The following is a 12,734-nucleotide window of genomic DNA, read 5'->3' on the forward strand; positions in this document are numbered from 1 at the left end:
CTTGCTGCCACTTTCTTGCTGCCTTTGGTACGACTTTACTTCTCCTGTTCCTCCAGATGGGGAAATCAGCTGGGGAGAACAGTTAGTTTTTGCTGGTTTACCTTGGATTCTGCTTTGGTCTCCATGTGTGTTGTGGGAGATTTCTGAGAGAGGAGCAGCCCTCCCTCTTCCAGATGGTAGCGTATCCCAGATTATTCCCTGCCTCACTTGTTGGATGCACTGCTCTCCATCTCTGGAAATTTCTCTATCAGCCAGGAGGAGCAGGGTTAACATTGACACCCCTAGCTCTGGCTTCTCTCCCACTCTTGTCTTTTAAGGGGCTGGTGGAATGGGACCGTCTTTGTAGCCTGCGTCCTGCCCTGGGACACCATCCCTCCCCGAGGCACCCCTGCGGAGCTGTGCCATAGCTGGAGTCTGCTGGAGCCAGGGCAAGGAGGATGCCCAGGGAAAGAACGGGAGCGCAGGGTGAAAGCAGGGGGTGGTGAAAGGGATTGGGGGCTCTCCAGAAGAAAAGCAGGGAGGTCCAAGCAAAACCCCCTGGAAGTTTAACAGCTCTGTAGTTGGAGCAGAAGCAGCATGGTTTGGTAACACATGTGATGGTCCCTGTAGGTTGCCACCTCTTTGTGTGCATAATTCATTTTTCCTGTGGGCACAGAGAATAAGCTGCTTCTGTGGCACTTGGCCCCTCTGGAAAATCCAGCCTGCAGTGCCCTGGGGCAGAGATCACTGTAATGGAATTGGCTCTTAATAATTAGAGCTGTCCTCTGGCTCTAGAGCCTGCTCCACCCTGATAACATCTTCCTCTCGGTATCTCTCAGGCCAGCTGGAGTGGGAAAATTTCTTTCCCCTGGGAAGGAAGCTTCGGGGTCTTTGTGCAGCCAGCTGAGGTATAGAGGGGCTGGTGGGTTACAGACCTTGTGGGTAGCACTAGGGCTTGACAACGTGCCTGTTATCTGGCTGCGATGCCTGATCAGCCTAATCCAAGCCAGGGATGGCTGGGGCAGGGTGCCCAGCACAGGCTTGCAAGGGACAAGGATCTGTGAAGGAGCACAGCTCTGGAAGTGGTCACTGAACTCTAGCTACCGGCTCAGGCTCTTGCAGGGGGAGTCTCAGCCGTGTGCCCTGCCAAACCGGGCACCCAGTCCCTCTGGTGCTGCCCTGGGGCAGATCCAGAGCTCAGATCCCCTCTCTGGGGAGAACAGAGCTGGTGCTGCATGGCAGGCGCTGGTCTGACCTCACTGCACTTGGGGAGCTGCAGCACCGGGCAGACAACTCCAACCTGCCCTGCTTGGGAGCTGCTGGAACACTGCTGATCAGTATGGTCTGACCCTGTGCTCCTGCAGCTGCTCTGAGGGCTCCACAGACACCGAGCAAGCAGGCTTCTGATGTGAAAGGCCAACACAGCTTCAGGCTTTGGGCGGGGCTGCTGCAATGGACAGTTGCTAAAACCATCTCTGCTCTGTCAGTGCTGCAAAATCCGCCAGGAGCTGTGGCTGCAGGAGGCAGCTGGAGCTTTTCCAGAGCTTTCACCTCGAGGTTAGTGGTTCAAATTCAGCCTGGGGGAAGGGAACACCATAAGTGGATGTTACTCCTGATAGATGTGCAAGGGAAGAGGATTTAGGAGAAATTGGTCTGGGCCATTTTCAGGAACAGACATCCCTCTTGTTAGAGCTCATTAGGGGCCTAGGTTCAGTTGGCAAGGGGGTTGGACAAACCACGAGGTTGCTGAGGCTGGGGAGCTGCTCCGTACTGGGCTGTACGTATCTCCTTGCTCCCTGTGGGATACTAACCCTTTATAAACACAAAACTCTCCAAATCCCTTGCACCTCTCAGCAGATGTTGATCTGAACCTTGTGCTCCGTTCCTGCTTCCCCTGATGCTCCATTCCCCGAAGTGTTTCGCTGGGTGGTGGTGGGCACCCTGATATCCCATCCCACTGATGAGCAGTGCTGTGGTTCCCCATGCTTCCAGCCTGGCTCTGTTAGCCACTGCTTCATTTGCCCCTGGATCTCCAAAGGGAGTCATTTAGTAGGGCACCTTACCAGATTTGGGCTCCAATCTAATTGCATACCAAAATTTGCAAATCTAACAAATACCAACAGCAAAAAAAGGGTTAAAAACATCTCCCTCATGACTCTCCCAGTAGCTGCAGACTTGAGGAAACAGCTTCTCTCCTTCCAAACAGGCTGCTCTGCCTTGTAACCTCTCTGGAGCCAGAAGCCCCTCTCCTGCCCTGCACAACAGCTCAGTGCTTGCGGAGGCGCAGCTGACATGGGGCATCCGAAGCAGCTCAGGGATGGTTTGATTCTCACTCTTGGCAGAGAAACCCTTTCTCCTTGTGTTTGAGAGGTCACGATGCACAAGTGAGAAAGGGATACAGGCTGACAGTCTGAGAACCAGCTCTGCTGGCACCAGCATCCTTGGAAAAACTCAGCAAAGCCCTGGCTTATTAAAGGGGGATAGAGAGTGACAGTGACAGCCACTGGTCCCACTGCCCACAGAGCTTTGCTGTGGTGGACAGAGAACTGGCGAGGGCAGGGGCAGGATCCCATCCAGCAATGCTCAATGCCCTGAGACCACCAAACAGCTGCACAGCATTTAGCCCAGGCTTGACATCAGTTCCTGCTCACAGCTGCCAGGGGCTTGGCAAAACTCTGCTGTTACCCTTCTCCTCCCTTCCCCCTGCCTGTCACTGGAGGGGTCATAAACTGGCATCCTTCCTTCTACATGCAATGAGCAGATGCCAGTTTTTCACTGGGTGAAGGAAGCTTCCACATCTGTTTGGGTCCATCTCCTTCAGGTCCTTCCCATAGGACAGAATCCCCCAGCCCCCTGTTGCCTGTGGCCATAGTGGGAATCAGAATCTCCTCTGCCACATCGCACTCCTGCTCTAACCTTTCTCATTTTTCAGCACAGCTTTGCTTGAAACAGTGGCACAGCCTGCAAGCCAGGAATGGTGATGGAGCAAGGCCTCCTTCCCAATTCATCACTAATGCAGGAACCTCAAGCCCTTTCTGGCTGCAGTGAGCACCAGATAAAAGCTAAAGGAGGCATCAATAATTAAGAACCACTCAGAGCTGGTAAGTGCAAGCAGGAGCCAACATACAGATCGAAGCCAGTGCCAGAGACCAGAGTCTGTCAGCTGCTGGGTTGCTCTGAGGGCTCTCACTTCTCTTTTGCAGGCATCCCCCAGTCCACAGCCCCGAGGTGACAAGATGTCCCTGGCACCGGGGGGGGGGGGGGGGGGCCCAAGGGACTGCAGGGAAGAGCGATGCACAGGAGCATGGCAGGAGGGACCTGGGCTCCTGCCTGTCCCCAGGGGCTCTGGGGACATGTGGCTTTGGAGAGTGAATGCCAGCACTGGGGGCTCGAGGATGGGCACCTGCAGTCTGGTCCTGGGAGCATGGGTCAGGGCACTGAAGAACCTTGATTTCTAGTACAGCTTTGGCTTAGCTCTCACCGCCTTGATGCCAGGTCCTTTCTCAGTTTTCCTTCTCATCTCATTCTCGTTCTAGGACAGAATCCAGCCAGGATGAGGCTCCTCTTTGTGCCAGATGCTGGTATACACAGTCTGAGGGTGCCATGAACTCGTCCCTGCTGAGTTCAAGGCTCCTCATTCAAGTATGCAAGTGAGAAGCTGAAAACGATTTGGAAATGATGGGTGGCTGCAGGGAGCCCCGGCCACCCTCAGCATCTCTGAGAAACACAATGGGCTCTCACCTTGACCATCCACTCTACAAATGTGCTGGGAGCAGGAGGCTGTGCCTGGGGGAGAGGAATGACTCAACCCACAGCACAGAGCTGGGGCTGCCCTTCCTGTCAAGGACAGGAGGCCGTGTATTCCCCTGCCCCAGGCTGGTGTTTGGGGAGGGAGCTGAAAGGTAAAATCATTGGGGTAATTCCAATTACCCCAGCAGCAACCTCTTTTGCTTGGATCCAGATTCAAATGGAGCTTCTGGGTGTCCAAAGCCTTCGTCCTTTGGGGCTGTTTCAGGCATTGCCACTACCAGGCACGAGCGTGTGGCTGCTGCGGGAGGGGACCAGGCCCAGCTCAACGTCCTCAGCAGTGGTGGGTCTAGGCCACGTTTGCTGCCCCGCATCTTGTCCCTGTGCCAGGGGGACCAGCAGGACCAGTTCCCCTCGCTGCTGCTCCTGGAGGCCTGGGGATGCCGAGGGTTAACTGCTGTTGATTTCTCCCCAGTCCAAGCACACACTGAAACGAAATAATCTCTGGGTTACAGGCGGTGCTGCTTCAGGGCCCATGTCAATCACTAATGGAGGGTGAGCAAAAAGTGTGTGACATCCATCAGTCCAGAGCTGCCTGTTCCAGGTTTACCTGTGTCACTTTCAGAGAGACAGGAGAGCAGAGAAACTGCCTAGGGAAAACTGGCAATTTTTGGTGAGGAGTTTTGAAAAATGCTGCGAAGTGTCTTCTCAGTCTCCCCTTCCCTCGAAACACAATCTGAAATGTTTCCAGCTTTTGAAAAACACTTTCCTTAAATAAAAACCCTACAACTCTCCCAATAAGGCAACAGACAAAAAAACCCTCCAAAACTTTACATTTGAATTAAAATATGTATATTCATATGTGCAGATATATGATGCACACACAGAGACATATATGTGCCTGCACAAAAAGGAGAGGTTTATGAGGCTTTGGAGCTAGTGGCTAGCTGGTGTCCATCCCTGCCTGTATCACTGAACCTACCTAGTGAACACCTGTGGCCAGGGAAGGTAAACGGGCAAGTGCTGGGGCTGACAGAGTCTGGGGCCAACCTGGCAGGGGAAACGGGATGGCGTGGGGGCAAGAGGAGAGAGAGCCTCCTGTGCCCACCACCTTGCCCCCGCCCTTGCTGCCAGCATGCAGCAAGTAAATAACAAAATGAATAAGAGATTAAGATGAAGTTCGAGGCATTAAATATTTAGCCTTGTGCCTGCCTGTGCAGTGCCCAGGTACAGCTGGGTCCTGCAATATTTAAGGGTTCTTCACTCGCCTTTACCACCCTCGAGTGCGGGGACTGCACAGCAGCTGCAGCTGGAGGTTCGCGGGGGAACAGGGAAGGGACCCTCGGCGAGTTCCCCTCCGGCAGCTCCCGGGACTCTGCGGGGCAGAGCGGAGCATCCTCGCCGCGCTCCCCGGGCAGGGGCAGACCCAGGGCACCCGAGCCCCGCGGCGCGGCAGCTCCAGTCCCGCCCGAACCGCGGCCCCGCCGCCCCACGTTACTTTGAGTGGCAGCTGGCGGCAGCCGCAAGGCCTCGTGGGCCGCGCAGTCTGCCCTCCCGGGCCGCCCGCGGCGCAAGCCCTGCCCGTCCGTGACCCCGGGCCAGGCTCCGCGGCAGCGCCGGGCCGGACTCCCCGGACCCGCAGTGGTGGCGGGCCGGGCGGGCTCCGTGCGATGCCGCCGCGCAGGAGCCGCCGATGGCGGACTACAACTCCCAGCGTGCCCCACGACTCATCCCTCGGGACTCCACCTCCTCGCTCACATTTTACTGGCCATCCTGGGGTGTGGCGTCACGAGCCCATGTGGGAACAGGGCAGGGCGATTGGCTGGCGCTCCCGCAGCGGCAGCCAATGGCAGGCGCGGCTGCCGGCACCGCGGGCCGTGGGGCCGGTTAAGGTGGAGCGGGCGGAGGGGGCGGATCACGGCGGGGATGTCCCGGCCCGTCCCCGCCCGATGGGGCTACACGACCTCCCCGGGCAGACGTGTTTTCAATCCTTTACTAATAAAAAGGAGCAAAAGAGGGGTTGGTATGGTCATGGGCAGGGGCCTTTGCCAGCCAGTGCTGCCAACCCTGCCAAGGGCTAGGCTGTGAAATGTAGCGTCAAGGTCCTGCTTTTGGCCAGGAGCAGGGGTATGGCCATTCCCACAGTATCAGAGCTACGGCTACCCACCTGCCACCAGCCCCAGCTCTGGCACAGCTGCAGCAGCAGCCTTAGCTCTGTGCTGGCTGTGGTGAGCTATGGCTCAAGGCTGGGCTCAGGGCAGGAGACTAAAGCAGCTGCCACATCGCAGCTGGCAGCACGGAGCTTCCCTGCCAGCCCTGGCCATGGTCACTGCCAGTGCCCAAGGCGCTCGGGAACAGCCCTGCTTCCCCACAGCAGTGCTGCCGGGAGGCTAGACTGATAAGGCAGCACTGATTGCTCACATCTCATTTCCTTCAAAAACCACTTCCTCCACCACTGGCCTCTCCCAGCAGCCCACGAAGGCTGCTCCAACAACCAGAGCCACTGCCACACTCAGGTCTGTGCCTGCACCGCCGGCTGCGCTTGGGTCTCCCCACCCCACATAGGACCAGGACTGAGCCCTGCCAACAGCAGAGCTGCCACAGACCTGCCCTGGCACAGGAAAGGAGCAGCAAATTGTGGTAGCCAAAGGGAATGAGGCTGCTGCCCTGGTCTCACTCATCCTCACCAGGCTCCATCCCACCACCATGGAGCACTGCCCAGGACAAAGCACAGCTACCTTTTTTTTTGTTTGTTTTTATTATTAAATATACCCTGTCAGGCACAGAGGGAAATGAGACCAGAGCCCATCCACCTCAGCAGACCCAGAGCCTTAATGAAATACCCCCCCCCAACAAACCGTTAAAACCAAAGAAAAATAAAAAAACCACCCCAACAAAACCCCTAACAACACCAGACACAAAGCCCTCCCCCCCCACCTCCTCCAAGTCCCATAGTCTAGATTTAGAAAGAAACTGACAAAGAACAAAGCAAGGAGAAAGTCCCCAGGAAATCCACCCCGAGCAGCCCACATGATGCCTGGCCATGGTCCCAGGGCCACCTTCACCCCTCTCTGCTCTCCTCCAGCTGGGATGCTGTGGCCACAGGCTGCATGTTCTTTGGAAAGTCAGCAGTAGGGCAGGTAGAGTCCACCTGTCCATCCACATGGACGCCGACCTGTCCCGCAGTTGGCACCTCTTGTGCTCAATAAATGATCTCATAAACTGTAGCTTTCTTGTCCCCTGAGCCAGTCACAATGAACTGGTCATCCGTTGAGACATCGCAGCTGAGGACAGAGGAGGTTTCCTTCGACTGGAGAGAACAGGGATAAGCACAAGAAGCAGGCCCAGAGCAAGTCCCCACTCCTTGGGACTCTGACCCTGAGTTGCACCCAGGGAGGCTGCAGGGACGAGTTTGTTTATGGGGCTTGTTATTGCTAACACACATTTACAGCCAGCTTGTACTGGGCAGCTCTTGGTAGTCACACTCGGAGGAACCCCCAACCCCACTGGCCCTGCACGCCCCACACCTGGAAGATGCTGGCTCCGTAGGGTGTCCGCCAGGCGTTCAGCAGGTTGTCCTTCCCCGTGCTCACGAACCACTTCCCTGTGGAGGGACAAAGGAGCCTCGTGTCACCAAACCAGGCCCAGTAGCTGGATTTCAGCAGAACATCCTGCCCAGGCTGTGGAACACAGGGTGTGGACAAGGCAGCCAAGTCTTTGCTACCCAAGAGCCAAAGGGCTGTTTTCAGGAACACAAAGGGGAGTCCTGAGACAACAGAGCTGAGCGTGCAGCTGCCAGCGCTGCTCCAGGAAGGACAGATGCCCCTTCTCTGATGGATACGACTGTCATCCACTGGGGACAAGGCTGACTACTGGAACCAATGGTTGCCCCCAGTACAATGAGCCCTGTGACACACAGCCAGAAGTAGAGGTGGCATCCATGAGGCTCCAGAGAAGGAAGGCCAGGAGAGGCGTGCCTACCACAGGAGGCAAATTTGAGGGAGAGGACACAGCTTTCGTGGAGGTGCAGCTGGTACTTGTCAGGTTTGGTGACGTGCAGGATCTCCACGTTACTGCTCTCCATCCCCACCGCCAGCCACTCTCCCGTTGGGCAGTAGCCCAGGGAGAAGATCTGAGGGGAGAGACAGGGTCAGACAGTGACAGGCAGGTCCCACCTCGCCCTGTGGTGCTCCCAGCTGGCCCCAGCCCCACCTGGGAGCTGAAGTCGTGCTGCTGCAGCTGCCGCCCCTCCCGCAGGTCCCAGCAGCGCACAGTGTTGTCCAGCCCCCCTGTCCACAGCTTGGTGCCATCATTGGAGATGTCGATGCAGCTGGCACCATCCGTGTGGCCTTGAAACTGCCTGGGAAAGAAGGGGATGGAGAAGGCAAGAGCATGGCTGTCAGGGTGGCCAGCATCTGTAGCACAGAATGTGGCCAGGGCAGCACCCAGCAGTGAGAAGCAGGAGATCCCTGCTGCAAGGATAGGTACTGTCCCATTGCCAGGGTTAGATATAGGGAGGGGTGGGGACATGTTGCAGGGCAGTGGGTGGTCCCTGGCCTGAGGAGCCCCCAGCAGCTATGCCTGTGCTCCCCCCTGACTGACTCACCTGACCAGGGTCTGGTTCTGCAGGTCCCACACTACGATGTTGCCATCACTGCAGCAAGAGAAGCAGACTTTGGCATCAGGACTGATGGCCAGAGCATAGCAGGCGGGGGCAGAGGAGGTGAGCTCAGCCTTGATGCGGGGTGTGGGGGCTGCCAGGTCCCAGATGGAGAGGGTGCTGGCCTCCCCCCCCACAATCAGGCTCCGGCCGTCCGGGAGTAGTTTGCAGGAGCGGATGTAGTTGTCACGGTTCTGAATTGGGGTTACAGGGAATGGGGCAAGTGAAGAAGGAGCTGATGAGTGCTTGGGGGGTGTAGGAGACGGATCCCCTTTTCTCATCACAGATGTGGAAGGATCCTCTGTCCCTTCCACTGCAACAGGGGCACATTTCCCTTCCCAGCCCCCTGCCAAAGGCCTTTCTCCTCCTCCTCTTCCTTACTAGGCAGTCAAGCTGAGCCACGGCTGTCTTGGTGCCCGGCTGCCCCACATCCCACACCTTCACGCAGCCCTTGCCCCCCGTGTAGACGTGTCGTGTGGAGTTGCTGATGGTGACGGCGCAGACCACCTCGCCGTGGGTCAGGGTGTGGAGCTGCCGTGCATGGCGGGGGATGCCAGAGCCGATGAGTGCGTCAGGTGGAAAAGGCACCGGTTGCATCTGCCCGTCGGCACTGACATGGAAGGAGTAGGCACTGGAACGGAGTAGAGCAGTGAGAGCCAGAGGAGAATCCTGCAAGGTCAGTAGCCGGTGCCACGTGGGTCCCAGCGGGTCTGACAAAGGGAGCACGTTTTGGGAGTTGGAGCCAGTGATGCCAGTTGTGCTCCCCACCCCAGCTGGCCCTGGCTTGTCTACGCCACCCAGGTTCAGCCCCACAGGTTACCTCATCCCCTGCCCCAACACAGGCCCCAGCCCAGCCCGGCCCCACTTACGGCTTCCCCGAGGTCCCCACTTGTATGCCGGCCACCAGCCCTGGGATGCGCATGTGGGGGTGTGGGTCGTAGCCCACCTGAAGGGGACAGCAGGTGAGAGCAGCTCACACTCCGTGGCCCCCACAGCCCCAGGGGGAGCAGGTCACGCACCAGGGGGGAGCGTCCGTAGCTGCTGGCTCCCATGGCGGCTGCAGCCCCGTTGAGCTGCGGGGACATGAGGTGGAGGCTGGCGTAGGCGCCAGTCCCGGCCACGTCCCCATTGACTGCAGGGTGGGCCAAGCCAAAGGCAGCCGAGTAGGGACTCTGCACTCCCAGTGGATTCCTCAGGCCCAGGGCTGTTGGGGGAGAGGCAGTGTGAAGGGACACAGTGTGGGAGACAGCGCTTGAAGACACCCGCCCGGGCCCCAGGGGGGCCAAGCTCACCCAGGGGGTCTATAGGGGCCTTGGCAGCAGCAGGGCGAAACTGCTGGGCGCCGCTGGAGCCTGGAGCCACAGTGTCACCCTGGGAAGTAGGGGTGCTGGACTTCAGGCTGGGCGTCCCTGCCTTCTCCACCTGCCAGGAACAGCAAGAGGATCTGACAGCTGCACCACTACCCTGCCAGGGGGCCTCCTCAGGTGCTCTCCAGCAAGCTGGTCCCTGTTCCGCCCCCTCAGTGACAGCCTAGCCCAGCCCAGCCAGCACTGCAGGCTCTATGGGACAGGACGTGAGCTGGGATCTAACAGAGCAGGAGCCCCATCCTGTCCCTCCAGCACTGCCTTTGCTCCATGGGTTTGGAGGCAGGTGGACCCATGTTCGACCACTCTGTCAGCCAAACCTGGGCAACAGGGACACAAGCACAGGCCCTGAGTGAAGCACCCGAACTGCCCTAGGCAGTGCACGTACTGTGGGCGCATCCTTGCTCCGAGATGGGGAGCTGCTGGAGGAGGCCATGGAGGTCGGGCTGAGCGGCATGGCCTCCTTCCTCCCCAGTGGGACCTTCTCCACTCCGTTCTCCCGGGATGAGTAGGAGTGGACGCTGTGCGGTGAAGAGGGGTCCTGGGGGTGGGAGAAGGAAATCAGCAGGCAGCAGACAAGGCAGGAGTACAGGGACGTCGCAGATCATGGTGAGCTGGTGGCTCAAGCAAGGGCCAGGCTAGGAGCCTGAACCCTGGGGCTCACTGCTGCCGTTGGTGAGGGCTGGGGAGCACAACTCAGGGGTACCACAACTCGGGGGTACCACTGGCACCTCCCTGTGATGCCCACCTCTGTCTCTAGCAGTTTGTTAGCCCCCAGCTCAGGGACAGACAATGCACACTGACCCCAGACTACTCCCAGCTGGCGCACTGACCTCATCCACCACCAAGTTGTCCTCACTTTTGTCTGCATCGCTGCCCTGAAACACAGAGGACACTTGAAGACAAGGGGCTGCAGCCACCCTTGCTCCTGCCTGGGGATGCACCGGAGGCAAAGGCAGTTCCATTCTTTGCCCCACAAGAAGGGATGAAGCCATCCTGTGCCCCCAAGCCCCAGGCTCACATAGTCTGTAACGAAGTCCTTCTCTTCCACCTTCCTTTTTTTGCTGCTGCTCAGGTACTCAGCGATGGCTCGCGCCCGTTCCCCATTTGGCAGCGCCAGGGAGCTCTGGGGCAGGGGGATGCAGTGTTAGCGGCCGGGGATGCTGTGCCCGGCTCCTGGGACAGGCAGCACCAACACGGGGCTGCGGCTGACTCCTGGAAGCACGGAGGGCCCCAGTGCAGCCCCCATGTCCTGACTGCAGCCTGTGCCGTGGCAGAATGATGCAAGAGAAGGAAAAAGCACTTACAGGGCCAGGGTCTCGGTCAGTCGCTGTGGCAATGCAGAGGCGGAGCAGGAGGAGGAGGGAAGCAGGGACATGCTGTGCCACCACCAAGAGACCCCCAGGAAAGTCACCCGCTTCTCCCGTGGGTGCTGGGGTGCTCACAGCAGGGCTGAGCCAGCATGACAGCAGCAGGGTGGTCCTGGGCCCCCACCAGGGATGACCCCCCCACCAGCCCACCTCACCACCCTTCCAGGAGGTGCTGCTCAGTGGGGGATGTGCTCCACACCCAAACCCCTCACGGCTGCCAAGCCCCCTGCCCCTCCTGCCAAGTCAGCAGCCCTGAGTCATGGACAAGGGGCCCCCCATCCATCCCTGGCTCCCATCCCGGGGAAGTGACCAAGCAGGAAGATCATGGGGAGCAGAGGCAGCTCCAGGGCCCTGCACCACCTGTTCCCAGGTTCACTCAGATCTGACTGCACCCAGGCTTGGCTCCCCCACACTTACCCTTGGGCTCCGTGTCAGGGACTCCTCGGTCATCCTTGGTGAGGAGCTGGGCCTGGGCGCCCAGTGCCCCCGAGAGTGCCAGCAGCCCTGAGGCACTGCTGATGCCAGCAAGGCCAGTGGGCTGCAACCCAGAGGGCTGGGGGGTCAGCGGAATGGGGGGAGCATGGTGCGAGAGGTGCTGGGTCTGGAGCTGGTGCTGGAGAGGAGCAAGATGAGAGAGAAATCGAAGGGCTGTGCCAGGACAGCTGCTGGGCACAGGGGGAAAGAGACAGCCCTGGGTCAGTCAGCAACGGGACTTGGGTGAGGAGGGGCAGGGCATGCACCCAGGGTGCCCCCAGCCACAGTGTGGGTGCCAACACATCCCTCCCACTGACTCCTCCCACTCTGTGACAGGAGCTACCGGGACAGATAGGGGACCCTGCCAGTACCCAGAGCACTGTACTGCTGCATTCTCACGGGAATAACCGAGGAGTGGGGATGGTGGCAACCCCCTTTCACCCAGGCCACAGGGCATCAGGACACAGGGACATGCACCAGCCACCACCTCCACACCCAGCTGCATCTCCTCCATCCTGAGTACTACTGGCAGCCTCCCAAACCAGCCTAGTTTGCCTTTCTCCTCCCCCTGACTCAGCTATGGGTGGGAGAAGGCACTCAGGGCAGGGGCCACAGTTGCCTGGTGTGCCATGGGCAGAAGGAGTCTCCTGCCCAGGGACAGCACGAACCCAGGAGGTGCCATTGTTGCAGAGCCCAGCACCCCAGGCCCAGGAGTAGCAGGAAGGGTGGGCAGAGGGTTGACGTACCCCAATTGCCACGTTCAGGTCGGTCATAGTCACCTGCTTCGCACGCTCCACAGCCTGGACCACTTGCTGCTGGTGCTGCAGGGAGAGAAGAGAGGAGCTGGGGCAGGCTCATTTCTTCAGCGAATGGGGCAAAGCCTGCTCCCCAGCCTGGCCCAGAGACTAGGGCTCCCAGGGCCCCAAAGGACCTCTGCACACCTGATGGGGCCCGAGGGCTCACCCACCTCTTGAGACAGGAACGGGATGAGCTGAGCGCAGATCACATTGAGCCGCTTGGCGATCTCTGTCTGGCAGTGGAAGAAAAACAGTGCCCATCAGGGCAAGGGGCAGAGTAGCCCCCACACTGAGGGGCCCCAATGCTGCAGGAGAATCCACCCCCCATGGGTGCTGCACAGGT

At 58.9% G+C, this 12,734-nt stretch overlaps 1 protein-coding gene across 10 annotated transcripts in view; it reads right to left on the bottom strand.

Moving 5' to 3' along the window:
- Positions 1-6,320: 6,320 nt before the first annotated feature.
- Positions 6,321-12,734, bottom strand: part of LOC114066407 (transducin-like enhancer protein 1) — an 11,811-nt gene continuing 5,397 nt past the window's right edge. For 6 of the 10 annotated variants that reach the window (XR_003573174.1, XR_003573177.1, XR_003573178.1 and 3 more), the window contains 15 exons: positions 12,562-12,624; positions 12,341-12,415; positions 11,538-11,733; positions 11,058-11,080; positions 10,772-10,876; positions 10,584-10,628; positions 10,139-10,291; positions 9,679-9,808; positions 9,406-9,590; positions 9,256-9,332; positions 8,768-9,017; positions 8,333-8,580; positions 7,939-8,086; positions 7,254-7,858; positions 6,989-7,036 (listed from right to left, as the gene is read on the bottom strand). Coding sequence is in view for 2 of the 10 variants with exons in the window: in XM_027901061.1 (XP_027756862.1) it covers positions 6,929-7,036; positions 7,254-7,330; positions 7,708-7,858; positions 7,939-8,086; positions 8,333-8,580; positions 8,768-9,017; positions 9,256-9,332; positions 9,406-9,590; positions 9,679-9,808; positions 10,139-10,291; positions 10,584-10,628; positions 10,772-10,876; positions 11,058-11,080; positions 11,538-11,733; positions 12,341-12,415; positions 12,562-12,624 (2,034 nt within the window). In the remaining 8 variants the exon portion in view is untranslated. Of the gene's footprint in view, positions 7,037-7,253; positions 7,859-7,938; positions 8,087-8,332; positions 8,581-8,767; positions 9,018-9,255; positions 9,333-9,405; positions 9,591-9,678; positions 9,809-10,138; positions 10,292-10,583; positions 10,629-10,771; positions 10,877-11,057; positions 11,081-11,537; positions 11,734-12,340; positions 12,416-12,561; positions 12,625-12,734 lie in introns of those variants that run through there. The other 4 variants (XM_027901061.1, XR_003573180.1, XR_003573175.1 and 1 more) reach the window with 4 other exon arrangements.

This window comes from Empidonax traillii, unplaced genomic scaffold (assembly GCF_003031625.1).
Source record: "Empidonax traillii isolate 1590-97213 ecotype Southwest subspecies unplaced genomic scaffold, ASM303162v1 scaffold761:size885847, whole genome shotgun sequence".
Classification (NCBI taxonomy): domain Eukaryota; kingdom Metazoa; phylum Chordata; class Aves; order Passeriformes; family Tyrannidae; genus Empidonax; species Empidonax traillii.